This window comes from Amblyomma maculatum, chromosome 2, assembly GCF_055883805.1.
Source record: "Amblyomma maculatum isolate TAMU_Amacu chromosome 2, ASM5588380v1, whole genome shotgun sequence".
Taxonomy (NCBI): Eukaryota; Metazoa; Arthropoda; class Arachnida; order Ixodida; family Ixodidae; genus Amblyomma; species Amblyomma maculatum.
The window spans coordinates 53,408,827-53,431,150 of NC_139345.1; the positions used below are offsets into that span (position 1 = coordinate 53,408,827).

Here is a 22,324-nt window from a genome sequence, read left to right on the forward strand (position 1 = left end):
GCTTTAAAACTAAGCAAGATATAAGGTATCCAGGATACTTTCGAGCACTTTCCCTTTTGCTCGCAACTGAAATAGCATGCATACTTTTTGCAAAGGCTGATACGGTGATTTTATTGTCATTTGATTGCCCAATCATTATCGGCTGCTTGTTACGAACGGTAAAGGCTGTAGTGATACTGCTTATAGTACTGCTTTTCTGTTTTCGTGCAGGCACGTTCATTACTCTGGATATTTGCATCAAGCAGCTCGAGGAAGAGGGCCGGGTGGATGTGCGTTCTACGGTTGAGCGAATTCGTGCCCAGCGCGCGTTTAGCATCCAGATGCCCGACCAGTACGTCTTCTGTCACCTCGCACTGCTCGAATTTGCCCTGCTTCGCGGACTGCTCCAGGACGTTGCTCTGGATGGGTTTGACGATGACGACGACCGTGATGGCTCGGATTCTGAGTGATTCGTTTTTGTTTTTGTTTTTTTCTTGTGAAACTAGGAGATCCACATCGGCTTTCTTTTGCCATGGACTTGTGGCTTGAGTCACCCAGTCAGGAGTGTTAACAGCGATGTACTGGAATGCTCCGCTTTCTGTTCACATTCATAAGTTGGTTGGATTATGTGGGATGCGGTGCATGTCCAAAGTATGTGAAACCCGATCGAAATGAGGACCTGCACAGTTTGGCAAGGCCGTGAGAACAGAAGGAAAATGGTGTAGGCGCTGTTTAGTCAACTACACACTATCTGTCATGACATTTTGGTTCATTTACCATTACAATACTCTGGCGAAGTTTCTTTTCTTTCCCCTCTCATATGTGCTGCATACCATGGAAAAAAAAAAAAAAAAAAGGAAGAGGACAAAGTGGGGCCCTAGACTCGACCTTAAGAAGCTCATGCCAAGAATTGTTTTAGACAAAGTGGGGCCCTAGATTCGACCTTAAGAAGCTCATGCCAAGAATTGTTTTATTCTGAATTGTATGTATGACTGGGGCCAGCTTTTTTTTTTTCCCATACATCTCTGCCATGCCTTTTTTTATATTTTGCTGGAATACCTGCATGATGATATGGGCTGTTTCTTGCTTAGCTTAAACAGAGTAGTCCACGGCTGAAAGTTGCACACAGAGTAAAAGATTCCATTTTTCTTTTGAGTAGGCAAAGGTTTAAAGGCATTGCTGACAAGCAGTTCTATTTTTTTCCAGTTACAATTATACCTACGCTGCACAAGCCATGATGATTGATGTGTGCCACATTATCCTGACAGCTGTGACTATTTTTTTCTAAAAACATCTGGACATCTTGGTTCAGCTTCGTTCCACTCGTGCATTTCAATTAGTTCTACTATCAAACTTTATCAAGGACATGTGGAACAGTGTAAATGGAGAAAGGCAAAAACTGGCAGATTATATACTCATGTATATCAGGGTGCCATATTCTCACTGTTTTTATGTTTGCACTATCAGAAAACCTGCTTGGTAGCTTAATTTTATTACTCTTTTTTTCTTTCTCTTTCTGGAGCAACTACGCTGTGGTGGTTTTGCAAAGCACATGTGGTTTCATTTGCTGGTGCAGAGCGTAGTCGAAGCTGCATCGCAAGGCTGTTTAAGACACCAGGCTGTCTTGCGTGTAATTCTTAGTCATTGCAAACGCAGTGAAAGATTGTGTGCTTTTCGTTTGTGCCCTGGTTCACATACACTGAGGTTTAGAAAGCAACTTTAGTTACGGAGCCCAAACTAAGCTCCTAGAAAGCTTTCGCCCTTCATTGCACTAATGAAATATGGCTGCAAATAGCAACTTACAGTGACGAGTTCGTATCTGCATGTTGTTAAACAGCGTTATAGCTGTAGACTAATGCGTTCCATGCTTTACAGTGGTGTATAGAGAATCACTTGTTATATGTTGTTTTTGTGCACCTGTGAAGACATTTGGTGATACTTTCGCTCAGCTTGTGTTCTGCACAAGTGACCCCAGCCAGTACAAGTTGCTAGTTGCACTTTTTTGTTTAGCGAGGGCTATGACATCAACACATTGCTTTGTTTGTTTTTTTTTTTTTTTTTCTTGTTTGTAATGCCAAAGTTTTTTGTCAAAGCCTCTGTCATCTCAGTGCAGTGCAGTGGGTGCAATGTGCAAGTTGCTGCTCTTTTTTCTTTATTTTTCTTCTGAATGCACCACAGGAATTCACAGGAATGTGGCATAACCATGCAAATGCTTTATTACACTACTGTTATACTACAACAGCATCTTGGTTTGAAAAAGTTCTTGCAGAATAATGTATTTTCAGACAGTTTTGGCCTCATTCCACTTGTAGCGCTGTGGAAAAGTGGTGCTTCCCAATCCTTTGCGTGTACCTTTCCTGCTGAATGTATGTACGAGTAAACTTTGCAAAGTGATTAGTTGTTGTAATGGTATTTGCCTTTGCTTAGGCTCCATATGAGATGTTGTGTTGTGCAGCTTGTGCCCTTGTCACTGTCAAGATGGCACTGGTTGTCACCTGGAGCTCTAGTATGTTTGGCAATGTACTGTGTGAAAAGCCAGGCTAACTATACTAGGCGCTGTAAAGAACCGCTGCTACGAATTCTTCAGTTGTAGTTCCACAGCGGTTGCATTCTTGTCTGTTGGTCTGTAAGGAGACAATGAAAAGCACCCTGCCTGGCAATAACACTATTAAGCTGCAATGGGTGAAGTTGCCTTGCCACACTTTCATGGGAAAACCTATAGACAAATGCATACCGCAGTCTGACATACACTTTGGTGTAGCAGACTGGGAGGGGAGTCACTGGCAGCATCTAAAGTATGTGGGGAGCACTTGTCAAAGTGTTTCTTGGCTGCGATGGGGAAGGGCGTTATACTTTTTATTTGTAGCCGCAATAGCGCAGACAAATCCAAAGCCAGCATCTTTCCAGCAGGGTGCAATGGAAAACCCCAGTTGGCACGTGGAGGTAGGTTTGATAAGTGTCCGGCATTCGAAAAAAACAGAAAAAAAAACCTCAGATGCTTTCCAAAAATAGTATTCTGCAGGGTATGTGAAATAGCAGGTGTGTAGAGTGGCAAGTCTTTCTTTTGAATGCAGATGCCACCATCACTTTACCATGTTTGTTGCCCAGTTATGTTAGCTCTGCCAATGGTGCAGTTTGCATGCAAGAACGCCTTGTGGTGTGTCTTTAACTGGCACAAACTGTTGCATCAAGTATGGCTAGTTTTCACTGGTGGTTCAATCTTTGCATGAGTGTTCCTGCCGTGCTGCTAACAAGACAATTTGCCTCTTGTATGAAAACTTCCTTGGCTTCAAAATTTTCATGTTGCAGACTTCATCACGCTTTACCAAAACACACCTGACATGGCACGTCCTTGAATGTCATTGTATAGAAAATGGATCGATCTTGTGAAAAAGTAGTGCGCTTCACAGCCACCTGAAAATTGGAGAAGCGGCTGTGGAAATAAGTTTGCGCGGGGTGTTACGAACTCACCTTCTTGATGGCACAAAGTTTTGGTTAGAATTTCCTGTGATCAGAAGAGAATGGATGAGTCTTCACGATTTATTTGTATCTTCACGATTTATTTGTATTGGAAAGAATAAGTGTCTTCACTCATTCCAATTAGTAGTTGTGCTGCTTAGTTTTGCGTGCAGACTGGACGCAGCGACAATAAGTATTGCATTGCATTCCCTATTTTCCTTGCTTCGGGGTCTTTTTGGTAAGAAAAAAGTTTATTTTAAAAGAAGAAAAACTTTGTAAATATTATAGCATTTTGTTTGAGTGCATGAGCATGCCGTTGTTCTCGAGATGTCCATTTGTTGTTACGCTTGTAATGTACTACTTCGTTTTTCGTTTGCCTATAGAACAGAATGTTACATTTTCTTGCTTTGTGACAGTCATGTACGCAGACTCTAATTCTGTTTGTTTTGTAAATGCAGGATGTCTATGTTTGCCTACTTAACTCTTTAAGAAATTTGTCACTGAAATGTTGTTACACTTGTCTAACATGCCCAGTCTCGAACAGTCTGAGAGGTGTCATATTCATTGAAAAGTAACCAAGAAAGAAAGAAAAAAAAAATAACGCAGGAGGAATGAGGTGACATGTATTTCGGTCGAATTTGACCACTGAATCATATGGTATATAGTGTGGTATTCATATGCAAAGATGTTCAGTACTTTCCAAGGGTTCTCGTGCCATATCTCTTGCACCCGAAAAGAGTTTTGGCAGTAGACAGAACAGCCTGCGAAAACTTCAATACCGGGGCCTCGCTACACCATTCAGTGGGTGCACTGTCCCAAGCAGAATGGTCTGGGAACCCTCACAAAACACTGCACACCTTGCATTGTCACCGGTCATAATTACAGTTATGGTTACAGGTACCAGTGAATGTTTTGAAAAATTTCCCGGGTAAACTGCTGTGTTGTCATTGTGCGTGTGTGTGGTGGTCTCCTTCCCCGTGTATTATCCTAGTCACGTTTTAGGCGCGTGAATTGTGTGCATTTAGACGCAAACCGTTTACTTTTGCGTCGCTTTGCTGGCTTATGCTTGCGCTTGGCCTTGCATACGTGGTGCCAGAGAAAAGGACTTTCTTTCCCCCAGTGTTGTTGACATTCTTCTGCTACTATTTATAACAATGCTATTGCCATTGTGAATAACAGGGCCTCATTTGCCAAACTAAGATCCCATATATATTAGTCTTTGCCTTTTTATGCGTGTCCATATGAATGTTGCTTTGCCATTCGTGTTGTTAACGAGCACTCGAAATGGTTTCGTTTTGTGTGCACTAATTCCTGTTGTCTATTTTTTGTCTAAGACCACGGCAGGTGCCCAGCAATTGCTATTTATTTTTATATTTTTCATTATAACCTCTTTGAAGTCATTTTTTTTTATCCTTCCTTCAGAAAAATGGTTCCACTTGGAAGTGCAGGCTGGGTTTATTTAGGAAGTCACTCGCCTATAGGTTAATAAGGAAAAGTAGACATTCTTTATCAGATTCAAGGAAACACCAGTACCAGTATAGCACCTTTCTTGACAATGCATTAACGAGGAAGCGTTGCTGTCCCACACACTGAAATGTCTATGTGCTGGTTTTGTTTTCTTTTAAGCTTTAGACCCATAAATTCTTATTCAGTTTATAACCTACTAAGAATCTAGGTAACAGCTGTTTTTGGAAGTAACATTTCTAATTGCATTGTCTTGAAAGCTTATTCCTTACTAAATTTAGAGAGTACAAATCCTTGTACTGGTGTAGATTGGGCAATTTCTGAGTATTTAGGTGGTATGTATTTTACTTCATGAGCACACTGAGCTGTGTGCTCTTTTTATAAGGAAGTCACAGGGAGAGAATCGCCTTTTTTTGGAAAAAGAAAAAAAAAATCGTTTGTGCTCGTGCATAGGATATCATAGCCAGTGCATTCATTGCAGCATAACCATCCTTAACAGTTCAGTAACGAAACATACCTATTACACGTCCGATAATGTACATTTTGAAATGCTGACTGGAGCGACTCTAGCATGCATTAGCAAGCAATATGACTTGTCATCGGTGTGTGACCATCTAAGCAAGCCACGTGTGTAAAAAGTGCTAGTTTAGGAGTTTGGTTGACTGAGCCTGAGGAGTGGTAAGAACGAAAGCAAAAACCTAGAAACAGAAAGCGAATTGGCATACAGAGTGCTTCATTGGTAAGGTTTCAGCTTGTGCTGACATGTAAAACTGCATTTCCTTTTTGAATAGTGCATCATTTCACAGTTTAAGCGTCCTAAAATGCGTGATGCCTGAGTAGCACTGACAGTGAAGAATTTGCATCAGTCATCAGGAAGGTGTCTTCTGATGCATTGTAGCAGAAAAAAAGTTATAACAGTTGCAAGCCTGCTTCTTTTGGCAGTCCACTGTTGAAGAAAACTGAAATCGACAACCAAAATGAAGAACTGTGATGCTATGCGACAGTCGTCAATTTTATTTCAACTGTCCGTTGACAAATTTTTTTTTCTTTCATCTTGTATACAACCTTGCATCACCGGTACAATTATTTTGCCCTTCCAAAGATTTACACAAGTGGTTGTTGTCCACTTCTGGAGGTTTCCTTCACTATTATATTTTTTTTTGGTCTGGGTTTTAACAAAAGTTTCGCCAAATGTTGGCAGCATTCATTGCGCTTTGTGGCGTGAAAACTCACACAATCACCGTTCCATAGTCCCGGGGGCCCACTAAGAGGCCTCAAAACATTAACACACTTTTTATCACATGTAGCATGGAAATAAAAACATATCTCAAAAATTGAACTGTGTCCCCCTGCGAGTCCTTCATTGTGCATATAACTTTGCACTATTAAAACGGGTTTCTACTGTGCTTGAAAGACATTTCAGTGGGAAATTAGAAACTTCAGCCAATAAAACAAAGAAAACAGACTGGATTACCATTATGCTCAAGAGCTACACACAATTTATGAATTTTAATCTTCCCTCTAGAGTCAACCCTTGGCTACTGCGTTGGAACACAGTCGGTAACTAATTGAATACAAGTCAATGCAAGATGACCGGAAGTGTTTCCTCTTTTAAAGGGGCCCCCAAATTGCAGTGGTAAGGAATGGCTTGCCATTGGTAGGCCAAAAGTGAAAATTTTTCTTCCTATTCCAAGCAAGCTGAATAAAGGGTATCGTGTAGAGCTTTTCTTTGCTTAGCTTGAATATCTTTACCGTCTATCCTCTAACAGTGATGGCAGCTAGCAACACCGTGAAGGAGAACCACGAGCAAGGTCTAGGAAGCTCAAGTAAACGACAGCCACATTCTGAAAATACAAGATTGTATCATTTTAAATATAGGAGCTGTGTTTCTCAACTGATTCCTCAATTTATGTAAGTAAAGCAATGCTTCAAGGAGTGGTTCGGGGCCCCCTTAAAATTGAGCACATTTACTCGTGTCACGAATGCCTCCACTATTATGGTTGTCAAAATGTAAATCCCTGTAAATTAACGCACCATCCACGTTTTTGCAAAACATTTTTAGTTAAAAACAAGCATTCATAACACGAATAGATGAAGTATACAAGTGAGCACACTTTGCATTATTAGATTTTGAATGTGTATGAAGTATAAAAGACATGAAAAAAAAGCCTTTTTATGGACAAACTTATTGAAACAAACTCTTTCCATGTGTAAACATTTCCTATGCACTAGAATCGCAGACGAGCAAAAAAAACTGCTCAATAAATTGCGGCTAAGGGCAAGAACGTAAACCCTCTTGTAAAAGAAGTTGGCAAGAAGGTGACTGCTCTGAACCCGGGAATGTGCGCTTATATAGTATAACGGAATATATTGCATTGAAAACTGTGGCACATCAAGTCAGTCAGCAATCGAAAAAGAAGTCGCGGTTTAGTTACTTCCAAGTGCCACCAAAGACTTGCAGCTACTAAAAGAGCACTGCAACACGCACGAAGAAACTGACAACGAACACAAATGCAATGCGTGTGACGCACAAGAACAAACAATGCCTCAGTGTTGGGCATAAACAGGGCACGCAAATGACAGGGCTTTCAACTGCTGCACCGCCACTAACCCAAAACGTCTCGACAGTCACGAGGACAACAAAATGTTGCCCCGTAAAGAGCGCGCTGGCTACACTAAAATAAGTGTACAGCGCTGCAATGAATCCAGCACAACATCAAATCTGGCTGCATTGCTTGCTGTTTTTTTTTTTCCGACCAATGCATGAAGATGAGAGGTTGTTTCTTTAAATACCCCACCATGCTACACTGGCAGTATGTGCACACAGAACAAGAATTATTCATCATATCTGCGCCTCCAATTATAAAGCACAGTGGAAGCACTGCTAGCAACGTGCAATGGACACGAATGGCTAGCTGGGGTAATGGTTCATCATGAAAGGAAACAAAACAGCACACACTAACAGGACACAAATAGAAGACAGTGAAATACAGAAAACAACTGGAAAACAGAAGAGAAATACAAGAAATTGTGAATACATAAACAGAAATAATGCATCAAGTGAAGATCGCCAAAATCGTTAAGCTGCTAGTTAAGCATTGTGCTCCTCTTCGGCCAAATAAAGTTAAGACTGGCAAACTTAGCCCTAAGCCTCGAGGTAGCATGAGTAATTAATCTCAAACAGAGGAGCGGGTTTGCTGTAAAGCTGGATACAATAAATGCCACGCAAGGCGGGGCCAAGCTGGAGCCAGCCAGAAAATGGAGTTCACCTGGGAAGTCATCGCGACGGCATTCTCATGTTCTGAGATGAATGACCGACAGGAAGGCGGTGAAGCGTTGCGTCTCTCTGGACCTTTGGACGACAGCACCTCGGGCCTTCCTCCCGGTAGGCAGCTAAGTGGACATTTGCTGTTCATGACAAAAAAAGCAAACGTGAGAAATGAAAGCATCATCTTATCCACTTCTCTTTTACCAGCTGCCATGCTGGCTGCTACTCCAAGAGAAAAAAGTTTGAGGCCTTTAAACTCAAACAAACCTCCGCCATATATATGCTATATACTATATATATATGATTAAAGGAGCCAGCAGTTGTTCTTGACCAGAATTTGTCCTGTGATGTTTAGGGAGAAAGAATATAAATGCAAAGCAGAAGAAAAAAACAATGCACCTTATATATCTATATAAGGTGCATATTTGGTATATATATTGTTACGGGGATGCACTTAATGTAACAGCACTGCGATGGGCTGAACTCGGCGCTGAGACTTCAGTAGCCGTGCAGTGTCCACTCTGTGAGCGTCGTCCTCTTTCTCAACGCTTTGTGTCGTCCTCTTCGTCAGTGAGCACATCACTTTGGTACCGTCCCACCTGTTGTGCTGGCTAACACGCTCATAAAGCGAAAGCCAGTCCTCGACGTCGACCTCATCTGTACCGCAGGATGAGCCAGGGTCACGGGGGTGGGCTACGACGACAGTTGGGGTTGCGGAGGTAGATGGAGCCGCGTCGGTTGTCATCGTGACGGTCCCGAGGTGACGGCCACTGCGGAGATCCAGCGTCAGATTGTGTCGAACCCGCGACCTCCACCAAGATGTTACGGGGATGCACTTAATGTAACAGCACTGCGATGGGCTGAACTCGGCGCTGAGACTTCAGTAGCCGTGCAGTGTCCACTCTGTGAGCGTCGTCCTCTTTCTCAACGCTTTGTGTCGTCCTCTTCGTCAGTGAGCACATCACTTTGGTACCGCGTTTCCAGGTAACAATATCTATACCAAAAAGAACACCTATGCTACCTGTTCAATGCAAGTGATCAAATCTCCAAACAGTACACCAGTTTCATCAAAAATTACGAAGGCCTGCATAACAACGCATCAAAAAGAATATTTTTCACAAATCAATATTTTAAAGTTAATCATCACCATCCATGCCGGTGTACAGGAAGTGGTGTCAAACACAACATGAGTAGCATGTGCTTATGTGCGTGAGCCGAACATGCCAAGACACTCGCAGAATTCCACAGCTTATTCTGCTTCCTGTTCTCCAGAGCCTGCGAGACCCTTGAAGATCTTGGAGGCCATTCTATGTCTGGACAAACTGTGTGTAACAAATGCAAACATGCAACATTGCACATTCTCGCGAAATGCTGCGATTGTGGCAGTGCAGGTTTGTCATAGCATATCACATCATGAAGCTATGCTTGCCAGCTTCTATGCATATGTTGTACAATGCACACATGTACAATGCTGCATGTACAATGCAGCTACGCATGGGTCATCAGCCGGTGGCTGCGTGAGTGAAGGGCGTACTGCCGTTGCTCACATATTCAACATTCTTTTTAAAATAAGGCCACTTCAGGTGCTTCATCTTAACCTTTAAAGCTTTGCCCTCAAAGCTTGCTATCAGCCGCTGTAGAGTGGAATACGGCTGCGTCAATAGCGGCGTCTGCCCGCACCGTCTGCTGGCACACGCTGCATGGACAGAACACTCCACGAGTGCCATCAGCCAAAGACACCATATGTGAAGATACAAAAAAATCCCAGGTATTACGGTAACTTACACATTACTTGAGGGGCACATTACTGGAGGGCTCCAAATAATTTAAACCAACAGCATTTCTCTACCGTGCAGTGCACGGCCAGTTTTGCATCATGCCTTCATCGAAATTCAGCTGCTGTGGCCGGGACTCAGCAGCAGCAGTAAAACTGTGTTTTTACTAATGGCAATTTCCGCTGGTCGATTGGAGCTGAGCGCCCAAACCGACCTAAAGCACTACAAAGCAAATTAGCCTTGGTCGACCAGCGGAACGTGTAAAGTGCGCCACGACAGTAATGCTGAGCTGGTTCCGAAGTCGCATCCCAGTGTCAAAATTTTTGCGGTTGATAAATAGGCAAGAGAGCAGCCCTCCGCAACTTGCTTTCACACAATTTTAACACTGCAGACGTTTTTCGATAGACAAACTTTGACATATTCACGCAAAAAAAACGGCGATGCTCAGTGTCCTTTGCCGATATCGCTGAAACGACCAAAAACAGCCAAAAGAATCTAGCAGCCTCCAGAGGCGACCACATCAGCGACTAGAACTTCCAGTGAAAGCAGAATCTGGTCGGCAGATCGAGCTAGGGCACTCCGAGTTGCTCCAAACAACCAGCGGAATGCGCACAACCTATTTTGGTCGACCAGTGGAATTCGAAATCATCATCCTGGAGCAAGAAAACACGTCCCAGAGCGACCAGTGGAAATCGCCATAAGCTATCACAACCGTTAGAATGTGAGAGAGGTGTCAAGGGCTAGCAATACTCAAGTTCGCATTCTAATATCAACTCTAACCATGCAAGTTGTCCATGCTCTTGCCAGAGTACTGGGCTCAGGGTAAGTACACACTGGCGGAAAAACATGCACGGTGCGACACTAGCGGAAGGACGCCTGCGTGGCAGAGAGGCCACATTGGTTCCGCGCCACAGTAGTCACGTGGCAGCACTGATTTCACCTTGTGTCTGGCTGCGCGAGCAGATCTGCGATTTTTTTTTTTTGACCAGCAGACAGCATTCCAGCTTCTCGTTGCCCCTTGTCATCTATCTCGATGATGGTGTTTGCTCTGCAACACACCGCTTGAGCAGTCTAAGCAAGTGTACTGTTCTGTGTACATCATACCCATCGTATATGTTCGGCGGGCGCTCAGATCCAGCATGAAAACAACTCGCCTGCAAGATCAAATGGTTTGCCGACGATCGATGGTCTGATAATAGTCTCGAGAAAGTGTTCCATAATGCACTCTCACTGAGACGGAGTTTTCAACGTGAAGACACAAAAGCAGAATGCTTGCTTTGTTGCGGCTGGCACGGAACGTTTGATCGTGGTCTCGCCGCCGCCGCCGTCAGGAAATCAACTTCGGTAGTAGCCACGAGATTGCGACATCGACGCTTGCGTCGCTGAGCTGGACGTCTCTCATTGGCTCTCCAGACTCACGGCACACGGCAAGCAGCTGAAAATGGCTCCTCGACCCATTCGGCACGCAGCAGATATACCCGCCGCCACAGCAGGTTTTCCGGCAAGCTGTTTGCCGTGCGCGTTTTCCCGCCAGTGTGTACGTACCCTAATACATATAGACCTTGATTCATGGCTGTGAGAAGGTATAGTACACTAGTGCCAAGCTGTTAAAAAGTTTTGAGCTTGTCGTCTCCGCATCACCACCTATCATATCTCTCTTTGTGCAAAAGCACTGCTTCATGGGGTAGATTGGAAATACTACAGGAGGTATGTCTGAAGCCTAAGCCTCTGAACTTTGAGGACACCTCTAGCAAGTGGTAGTTGGCAGGTGACATCGCCGGGCACTGATTGCTTGGCCGCTTCTGTGGCATTACGAGATCACTTGTCGCAGCCGAATTGGCAGGCACTGCCAACTTCGGCTTTCTCATTGAGATGACGGGTGAGATTAGAATCCAGCCTATCCCAAATTAGACACGCTGCTCCTGAGTTACTCGGGCATGTTTGTACGGCTTTGCTAATGCAGGGCATTGTAGGGAGCTTGTATTAAGCAATGCATTGTGGGTAGTCTACCATCTTGCCGTCCTTGACAGCAGACAATGCAGCCACTGCATGTGCAGCGCAGACGGTGCTGGCATGACATATAGTGCGCTGTGGGGGGCTATAAGAGCTGAAAGTAAAGTGCAGAAACTGAAGAGCAGACAGGCCGATTGCAGTTCTTCAGGATCCCAAAAATATTCCTGCACGAGTGCGAGAAGGCAAATCAGGTCTCTGAGTGGCACCGAAGCGAATGGCTCGCATGAATCAACAGACGCAAGATCAACGCCAATCCGAGCAAGCTTCAAACTATTCCTTGGAACTAGAAATTCACGAACGTCGGTAATGTGAACAGAAGGCCGCAAGTCCAAACCCATAGGGCAACCATCTGCGCATAGTGTAAGTCCATGCCACGTTGCTTTGCCTTTTCTTCAGAGCACAACCGATCTTACAGGCACAGCATTGACGCATAGGTTCCTAAAGAATCTGCCAACATCCTGAATGCATCGCTTTGTGCGACCTCCCTATACCTATGTCACTCCTAGCAACTTGGGCAGCATGTATCACGGTCCTCCTTACAAGCTTGCCTCTGGCAGATGATAGTAGCTGACATGTGACATGGCCTAGCTCTGACTGGGCGGTGGCTTCAGTGATTAACCCTGTTTTAAGGCTAGTTGTCTTTGTGTCAGCAAATGTTAAACATGTGTATAATGTCAGCAGCGATGTATGTGTCAGTAGCGTGGTTTTTTAGTAGCTGCGCTATAGGGTATTGGAATGTATGTGTCACATGGTTCAACCATTTAACCCGCGTGATGAGCTGGGTGAACGCAGTTTTGCTTTCAAATGAATAGCAAGCCCGGTCCTTCGCGGCAGTTGTCAAGAGATCGAGGTATATCCGGCCAACCGCCGTGAATAACAGTGGACGAGAACACAGCGACAACACCACCTACCTATGTCTACCATTTACCAAGATAAAACTACACCAAGCTAGTTCTTCCCGTTATACTAGGCTTAGCCATGTTTAAGCCTCTGGTATCTTTTTCTCTCCCTCTCCCAACAGTGCAGAGTACAGAGAATTATAGCTTATGCTGTCATTCCAGCCTTCATTTGAGAACAAGATTCCTTCCTGTGGCTCCGAAGGAATGATTCACAGCAAGTGTCATACAGCAGGCACATAAAAAACAAACAACAGATTTGTGGATCTACTTTCAGCACTAAGATAGGCTGGCAGATTCCATCTTGAAATGAAAACTAATGCTCACATTCAGAGTTCCTTTGTGTACTTGCTACTGCCCAGCATCCAATGGAGGATTGACATCAGGGTCTTGCAGCTGGAAATGAACGCAGTATGACGACATAACTCGGCATGGCATCGAACAACATTCTCGAGACCAGGCATACAGAGATATTAGCGCCAACAGCACAAGCTTTCACTAAACAACTCAGGTGCACAAAAGATACCATGACATAGTGCCCTGAGTAACAATTTCAAACTGTCTTCTCCTTAAAAGCTTCTTTTCCTCCTATATGTGAGGCTGGCAAAAAGAAAATGTGGCAAGACACCATTAAAAGAATACCGAGTACAACATACATACGAAATTCAACAAACATGCTAAATTAAAATTACAAATTCGATCTCTACTTAGGCTGACGTTGAACTTTCACTACACCTGATATCCAAACCAGTGCCTCCCAACAGTAAATTGGAGCATCCTGATAGAATTTACACAGCAAACCAAAATGAAGTGTCAGTTTGATGGCCTTAACACTATGCTGCAATTAAACAAAAAAAAAGTAACTGGACCGGTTTATAAGAGTTCCAATTTCAAACAAATTAAGCTACATAGTTGCTGTAAGAGGGCTGGGTTCCCTCATCACTAAACATCAGCAGTAAAGTATGTGTGGTTAACGACTATTTACTAACTACTAGCATGCAGTGACACACGCTCGCTTTCATAATTTCAAATTCATTAAAGTGTGAAAAATTTCCTTTAGAAACTGCACCAAGTAGCCACAAAGCCAACAGTGGTATCACAGCAAGTTTATGGCGATATTACACAACCACGTGCCCATCACTGCATTTCTGAAGTGGAAATCTAGGATTTCAGCTAAGTCTATGGCCTTTCATAACAGGCATAGCACACAAAGCCCGGGCAGAAACTCCGGTTTCATGCTAGCTAGAAAAACAAAGTCCGACTATTACAAATAAAAAAAAAGGAAAAGCAGAATCCAGTAACTACTGAGCTGTGTACTAAGCTGATATAAAGCTACTAAAACACTGTGTAATGACTAAGTCATGAGACAGACATGATGTTGCCAAAAGCAAAACACTTATATTTTAAATTTTACATCTTTTATGAACAATGCAAACCTATGTAGAAACTAGAGCAGTATCAAATGAAAGTAAACACTCAGAAAGCGAAGGCACAGATGAAATAGCAAAGAGAAGACATCAGACCAGCATTTCATTAAAATGTTTCATCTGTACATGTGCTTTCCATATAAAGTATTTTGGCTTAGACTCTCTTTAATGTCATGCTTTGTATGCAATGACAAGAAATTCAACATTTTTTATTCACAGCTGCATCTCTGGTCTGCTGAATTCGAAAAATTGTTCTGCAACGATTCCTGTTATGTTTCTGGGAATTATTCCATAACAAAAGCATGCAGTAATTTGGATGCGTGTTTTTTTTCTTTGGAGTAATGCACAGGGATATATGTTCCATCTGTTCATCCATATGGCAGACACAAAATATTGTGCAAACCAACTGGACTAGTCTTTCTTGAACCAGGCGGGCTCAAAGAGGTAGCTTGAGCAAAATCTTGATGCATAGGATGACCTTAAGTGAACCAGGAGGCATAAATGCCATGATTTCCAAGTTTTCATGACAAAACCACAGGTCTCTTAACTGTTACAATGAGTTCAGACTCTTTGGATAGTCCTACACATACATAATTGCTCATGTGACATTTCTTGATTTGTTTCAAAATCTGAGTTTCTTGAAAGACATAGCTAATATGCTGATCGCCTATGCTGGTCTAATATAACTTCTAAAAAAAAATATGGCACTCAGCCAAACAGCTTTTCTTTTTCGCTCCCCTGTTCTGTGCTAGCATGTGTGGTTGGCTACAAATACCCATGCTGGAAGTTGGTTCTACCCTACTGAACGGAACAGCATCTGAGTTCTTCACTAGTCTTTCTCGCTACCATTTTGTATCTGCCTTTACCGAGTGAAGTTTTTCAGGCATCTACAACAAATAAGACGGCTACTGTGCTGTTCCTGTCTCAAGGCTCTTTTTCTACATAAAAGCAGTTCTTTAATTTAAACATTAAACACCAGCAAAAGACCCTAAGTGCCTGGTCTGTCTCAAATGCCAGCCACACCGTAAAGTCCATCATGCATTCCAAGTGTCTCATATTACTGTCAATCACTAATAATTCCTTGACAAACAGTGACTGCAGTCATGTTGGATGTGAGCCATGTGCATCTTTATTATGCTGGTGGTAGAAGTGGCGTCGGTGGGTGGTGAGCTGTCACCTTCGTGTATGTAGAAGTCTTACTGCTCCTGCGTGTCCGGTCTCTCACCATGTTGTCTTGCGGTGCGCCTCCTGCTTCCTTTGCACCACCTTCCTTCTTGGCAGCCTCCTCTGGTTCTTTGAGCAAACCATTTTGGCTTGTCTCAGTAGCTGCTGGCTTTCCTCTGAGTGAGCCATGACAGGAAAAAAAAATAGAGGGAGAGAGAGAGAGAGACATTAATAAGAAACAGACACTTTTGTGCAGCAATGGTGTCAAGCTTTTCGTTCAACCACAGCGAAGATGCAATAAGCCTAGGCACAAAGCAGAGACCTCTCATTATAAATAGCCCTTCCAAAGCTGGCAGCCATGTCAAAAAAGATATAAAACCATGGTATTATTTGCTGGTGGCTTTGTTCAAAAATGACTATCCATATCTGGGACTTGTGAGTAATGGCCATCTTAACAGATGCTTTCTTTTCTTGCCCTTCCCTAAAAAAATTTAGTTTCCAGAGCCAGCACAACTGCCACACATCCCCTGATTTTACTGTGATAAACAAAAATTACTTTCTTTACAAATGTCCTAGCAATCAAAAAGATGACCAGGTTTACGTAACCAGGGCTATTTGATCATACCACTTGAAAAACTCCCTAGGTCGAATTCCAGCTATTTCCTGCAGCCACAGACAAGCCAAGAAGGATGGGTGGATGTTACAGAGCATCCTCATTGAGAGTGGTGGCAGGTTGGCATCTGCCACCATTTTGGCATCATATTATTCTGGACTTTTCACTATCCCTTGGCTGGTTTATATAGATGTTTCTGTGCCAACTCTCAACTGAGCACTGCCGAATGCCACAGGCATTCGTAGTGTGACGACCACTGAGCACATCTGCTACAATTGCTAATGCTGGATTGTTTAGTTGTTTTGCTGGCACAAGTCTGCCCAATAAGGAGTTTATTTAAGTGTAACATCAAACTCCTAAACTGTTGCCGACGATCCTGTCACTGCGATATGACAATGTTTTATCTTATATTTATTAGAGGCACTGTCTAGAAATTTGTCTCCTTGAAATGCAAAATCCACTGACTTCTATGCTATACCAATTTTGAATGCTCATAAAGCACCAAACTGTTAATTGTTTCTTACTAGTAATGACTACCACAGATGCATCCACATTGCCTTTATTATCTCCACTGTGGGTATTGAGAGTGCCTGCATCAACATCTAGAAGGATAATGTTATATTTCTGCCAAATATACCAAACTCTTTCTTCACACTTACCACATACTATACATGGCTCAACACCTTTGTTAAATTTCTTTTGTATCTTCTCTTTCTAAGGTGCTTTCATCTTGTTTCATACAGCAGGGCACTGCATCTTGGATTATCATATGAAGATTACTTCCCAATTTTCTTCTCTATTTTCTATACAGCTCAAAAGTGCTAATTTTTCCTACGCAATCCATTTAGTTCTTGCATCGGACTTGGCACTTGGAGCTCTTTACTTCTTACAAGTTAGTCCTATAGCCCTTCTTGGCCCATTGTGAGTCAGAACCCTTTCTTAAATACCTCAGTTGTCCATCCGTTTTTGTCCAGTTCTCAGCTCTTTACCCTACAATATCTTACTCTGAGCTTCCCATGAACTCACCGATAGTGGCACCACTCATGGTGCCTTTCCCTTGACAGAAAATCGATCCACGGGGGGGGGGGGGGGGGGGGCCTTGTGTAGTAAAACTTATGTCCTCCCCTCTCTCTTTTTTTTTTTTTTATACCGTGCGTTGCACAATTACCGGCGAGCTGTAGGATGCTTCTGCCAACTAAACCACGGTATCCTTGCAGCTCGAATTTCGCACAGAAATGGCATTTTGTCGTTAGTATTCTTTAATACCAATTTTATTTCGGGTATTTACCTGATTCGATCAGAAGAAGTAGGATGTCCTCATCGCACGCGGCGGTGGCGATGCAAACCATCCACCGCCGCCGCATACGATGGGGTAATCCTACCTCTTCTGATCGACTCAGGCAAGTGCCCTAAATAAATTTAGTATTAAAACATACTAACGACAAAGTGCCATTTGTGAGCTGTGGGGATTCCACGGTTTAGTTGGGAGAAGCATTCTACATTGTGCCGGTAATTGTGCAACACGCTATATAAAGTGCAGTCAAAGATGCATTTTCAAAGCATTGCAAGCCAAGCCAAGGCCAGACAAGCCAATCACCAGGCCAGGGGAAAGCCTGTCCCATTGCATCACCCGTGAGTGTGTTGCTCACTAGGGATCGAGCCTTGCACATCTCGCATGTGAGGCAGATGCCCAAACAAGTACTGTTGGTGGCAGCACTATATACAGGGCATTTCATGTTTTTATAGCACTACCGAACATGGTGCTGAGCTATTGATACTTACATGGATAAGAGCATACCTCTTGAACAGGTGTCAATTCGTCACTCTAAACAACACTTCATCTAGCAGTACCGAGGTTGTGTCTGGCGTCCCCCAGGAATCTGTATTGAGTCCACTTTTATTTATATTATTTATTGAAGACATTGTTACAGATCTTTCAGTCAGTGTGAGGCTGTACGCTGATGATTGTATTTTGTACAAAGAGGCGTCGTCAGTTGATGACCAAGTGTGTCTAAATAATGATTTCACGAAAGTGACTGCGTGGTGTAATGAATGGCAGATGTGTGATAATTTTGAAAAAAACTGTTTTTATGAAAATTATACATAAGGCTTTTTCACTTTGTGCACGGTACTAGCAACACATCATTAATGGAGGTAATAGAGTACAAATATTTGGGCCTATGGATTACTAACAACCTTTCCTGGACAAACCCCATAAATACTGTTGTAGCAAATTCAATGCGCAAAATCTTTTTTTTTTGAGGCGTTCGCTGAAGTCTGCCCCCTCCAGTGTTCGTCTATTAGCATACAATTCCCTCATCCGGCCGCTCTTAGAATATGCCGTGATTATCTGGGACCCTTTCACATTAACCAACATTCATAAACTAGAGCGAATACAGCCCAAGATAGTCAGGCTTTTGTTTAACTCATATGGCCGTGCATCTGTCAGTGAGCTCGTGAAACGCAGTGGATTACCCCCAGTCAGTGAGCACAATCGTGTCTGCCAATTAAAGTTTTTATTTCAGCTTCTAATTACTTCTAATTATTACTTCTAATTATTTTGTTTACTCCTCAGATTATAACACGAGACAAAGGCACGATCTAACAATAACTCCCTTGAAAGCGCGAAATAACTGCTTTAAATATTCTTTTTTTCCTAGGACAATTACTGAGTGGAACAAACTTAACAGCGAGACTGTTACTCAGAATAGTGTAAGGATGTTTGAAAAGTACCTGCAAATGTTATGAATTTTATGAATTTCAGTTGTGTTTATATGCTTGTATTTCGTTTTTTTCCCCACCCTGCTATGATCTGTACTGGATCGCAGTATATATAAATATATAAATAAAAAAATACCTCAGGTGGCATTACAGTCTGCAGAAATTTGTTCTAGTCAGAATGCTAGACTTCATAATACATGGGCCATGAAGGAAGTTTCACAACTAGTATTAATAAAGAGTATTCATTTCAAACAGGCTGTAAACCTGGTAACATGATTCTGTTAAAGACAGTCTCAAGACAGAGAATGCAAAAGTAAGACACACACACTATGTCCTTGGGAAGCTTTTGCACTGTATCGAGAAGGGAGGAGCACACACTGCAATGAGCTTTGGGAACCATGTCTACATAAACTTACTGCTTTCCCATTAAAAAGATGTACCAAAGTGCCATGGTCAATGTCCACTTCGTTGACCTATGGATATCTAATATGCAAGCCTGCCGACCAACAGTAATGAAAAAAAGCACCATGAGCATGACACGAGAAATGGCTCGTGAAAAGCTAAAAAGGCAAACACTAAGCTGTGACAAGAACCACCGACCCACACCTCAAGCCACCTCCCCAGGCACAAATATTAACAGGAAATGGTAGTGCATACATAGTTTAAACCTCCGCAGTTCAAACTCACACCAGCACAAGAACTCACTCCACTGACCATGCCGACAACTACAGACATAAAAATTACTAAGTACAATTCTATCCCATAACTTAAAAAAGCTTCACAAAAGCAGAAGAATAGTGATAAAACTTACGGAACATGAGCTGCAGCTGCTGCCTTCGTCTCGGCATCCCTGACTGCCGCCTTGAGAGCATCAACTTCACTGGTCAGTTTGGCAAGCGAAGCTGTTGAGAAGGTTTAAATATAGCATGCCATTAATTAGCAACTTACAGAGATTTCTTTTACAGCATATTTGCTACACACACAGTCAACACACAGGGAATGAGAGGTAAGTAAATGCAGAACAATATGCCTATCTACACTTACAGCAGCAAGACACAGTGACACCTTGAAAAAGGTCCTAATCTCTTTTGTCAAATCACTTCAGGCAGGCTCAATTTATATGGCGTGCTTCATGAACTTACTTTCTTCTTACCTTCCCCTCTTCGCCTCTCTCAGTTTCTAACCTTTCTTGTTTAATCAAATAGGAGCTAATCTTGTTTTCATGCGAAATTTCTTGTTCCACTGGAAAATCCACCCGAAAAATTGCAGAACATAGCCATTCCATGTAAGTACAATTAACCAATGAATCTGAATTAGGTGCAATGCCTATCAAGCAGCAAGTTCACAAATAACATATGCCATGCGCTTTCTTACTTTCTTTCTCTGACAGCTTCGAGGAAGTCTCGTTCAACCTCTGCAGACATCCAGTCTGAAACAGGCAGATGAGAGATGCACACATTTGGTTTGGTTGCTTGTACATTATCATAGCAACACTATAAGCATCGCAACATCTCACATTTCCAAATGACTATAGAAAAAATGTTTCATCATAAATAAGAAATACTTGCAACATGAGTGCTGCATTTCTTAATTTTGCACTTCAACTAATACAATGACAAGTGCAGTTTTTCTGGGCTGACACAACGTTCAGAATATGAGCCCTACTGTATTACCACATAGCAGTTCACAACATTGCTGATGCTCGAAATTCACAAAAATGTGAATGCTTGGCCACTACAATAAAATAAATGTAAGCTTGTTACCACAGGCATAATACAGACCCACCACTGAATGCTCAGTCACAAGGAATATATTAGTATTCATACACCAAGCTTACAAGTATTCCAGAAATGACTTATGTTGTGGATTCTGGAGCAACGTTAAGATACGCATGAGTGAGAGTGGCATCAAAACTCCACACTGAACCTAATGAGCCGACAGTGTACATTCGATACCATATTATAAAAAGATCGCACACAAAAGATGTGTGCAGAAGTGAGACACTATTTCCCGTTTTGCAGGTTTTTGTGATAAGGCATTCACAAACATGCAAGCCCAATCGTCAGTTTAAAACTCCACAGCGAACCCCAGGCAACGTCACCTGGACTGCAAAATTAGTAACACAGCGTCAGCTTCCCGAGTTGCATAAAATACCAGTTAGAATGCGTTAATCATGAAACGGCCCGCCGCATTACTGGCAAGTGTCAAACACCAAATGCTGCAGGTGGTTGTTTCGACCCGCATGAAATGCAATGGAATACAAACACAACAAAAAACATGCTCGGGAAATTATGCGCAGCAACAGCTGCTGAACACGTCAGCCGCTCGACATTTGCGCAGGTCAAGCAGGTGAACGAGCGGAGATGGGAAAAACTGCCACACACTGCGTCGTAATTCACTCTGGTGCCACGACCTCATGTGCTCGATAAGGGTCCATTGAAATATATCGGCGAGCCATAATGCGCGAAACACGGGTAGCCGCCGCAGTGCCGATGCGCGCAACAATGCACTTCCGTACCAGCGCTTTCGCGGCTGTATCCGCTTCGCGAGACTTCATCATGAGCTCGTCCTCTTTCTTGCGAAGCGCAGCTTCAAGTGCTGCTCTGTCCTGCTCTTTCATCGAGATCAGTTTGTCTTTCTCGTCGAGTGACTTGGAGTTGTCCTCGAGCGTCTTCTTGAGCTCATCGTAGCGCGTCTCTAACGATTCGCGCTTTTCGGCCACAGATCTGAGCCGCTCTTGCAAGTCCCGGTATTGCACCTCCAAGGCACTGTACTGCGATGACAGATTGTAGTAGCAGAAACCAATCAACACCAAACCGATCAAGAGTGCGGCAAGCAGGAACGGTGGTGCACGACCGCCGTAGTGAGGCCGCAGAGCGCCGCGGTTGCTCCCGTTCGACTTCATGTCTGCCGTTCTTCTTCAGCACTGTTCTGACGGTGACGCGGAAAGTACTGATTCAAAGGAGAAGCGAAAATTTAACAACTGTAATTCATTACGAAACAACTCGTCCACGTCCCGGGCTTTACGGACTGACGGACCGATCTGCGGGCTGCGGCGGATGATCAAGAAAATGTGGACGTAAATAGCACATGGTTGCCGGATTGCAGCTGCTGTTCTGCCAATTATGGTTTGCGCATCGCGCGCAGCTCATCCGGCACGTTGCACGCCCAACAGTTCTATAAATCGATCCTCATTTTTTAGAAGGCGAGAGGTTCAAGAATCGACTACGAAACTTTATGTGAGCGCTACATGAGTCTTTTTGAAGCAGTTCCATGCAAATTATTTGCCGTTTTTACTATTCACTTGGTCAAAATCGCTTTCAGAAATGTGGTGCAATTTCCATTGCTTCCTTTTCGAAATCAACACATTAAAGGCTAGAATTTGTTACATTACTTCCAGAACATTTTATAATATATTTGAGGTGATACTACGCAGATATTAAACTTGCAGTTACAGCAAGCAAGATCATGACTAAAATAGCACACTGGCAAAACAAAGCGACTGCTCAGGCATCAACAAACTAAAAATGCAAACCAAAGGCTAG

General features: G+C 43.0%; 2 protein-coding genes across 3 annotated transcripts in view; one reads left to right on the plus strand and one right to left on the minus strand.

Annotated features, from left to right (window-relative positions):
- The window catches only part of Ptpmeg2 (Protein tyrosine phosphatase Meg2), a 33,464-nt gene extending 27,223 nt beyond the window's left edge, over positions 1-6,241 (plus strand). Inside the window, exon 14 of the mRNA XM_084594161.1 lies at positions 211-6,241. Within this exon, the coding sequence (XP_084450287.1) occupies positions 211-449 (239 nt within the window). The 3' untranslated portion in view covers positions 450-6,241. The remainder of the gene's footprint in view (positions 1-210) is intronic.
- On the minus strand, positions 5,894-21,867 carry LOC146198661 (uncharacterized). Of its 2 annotated transcripts, XM_084594164.1 has the most exons (6): positions 21,298-21,867; positions 20,154-20,208; positions 19,591-19,681; positions 15,507-15,621; positions 13,182-13,250; positions 5,894-8,310 (listed from the first exon to the last, which is right to left on the minus strand). In XM_084594164.1, exons 1-5 carry the CDS (start codon positions 21,682-21,684, stop codon positions 13,206-13,208), a joined length of 693 nt encoding a protein of 230 aa, XP_084450290.1. In that variant the 5' UTR covers positions 21,685-21,867; the 3' UTR covers positions 5,894-8,310; positions 13,182-13,205. The 2 variants fall into 2 exon arrangements, with proteins under 2 accessions (XP_084450290.1, XP_084450288.1); XM_084594162.1 differs by lacking the exons at positions 5,894-8,310; positions 13,182-13,250 and having other exon boundaries at positions 15,388-15,621.
- Positions 21,868-22,324: the final 457 nt, after the last annotated feature.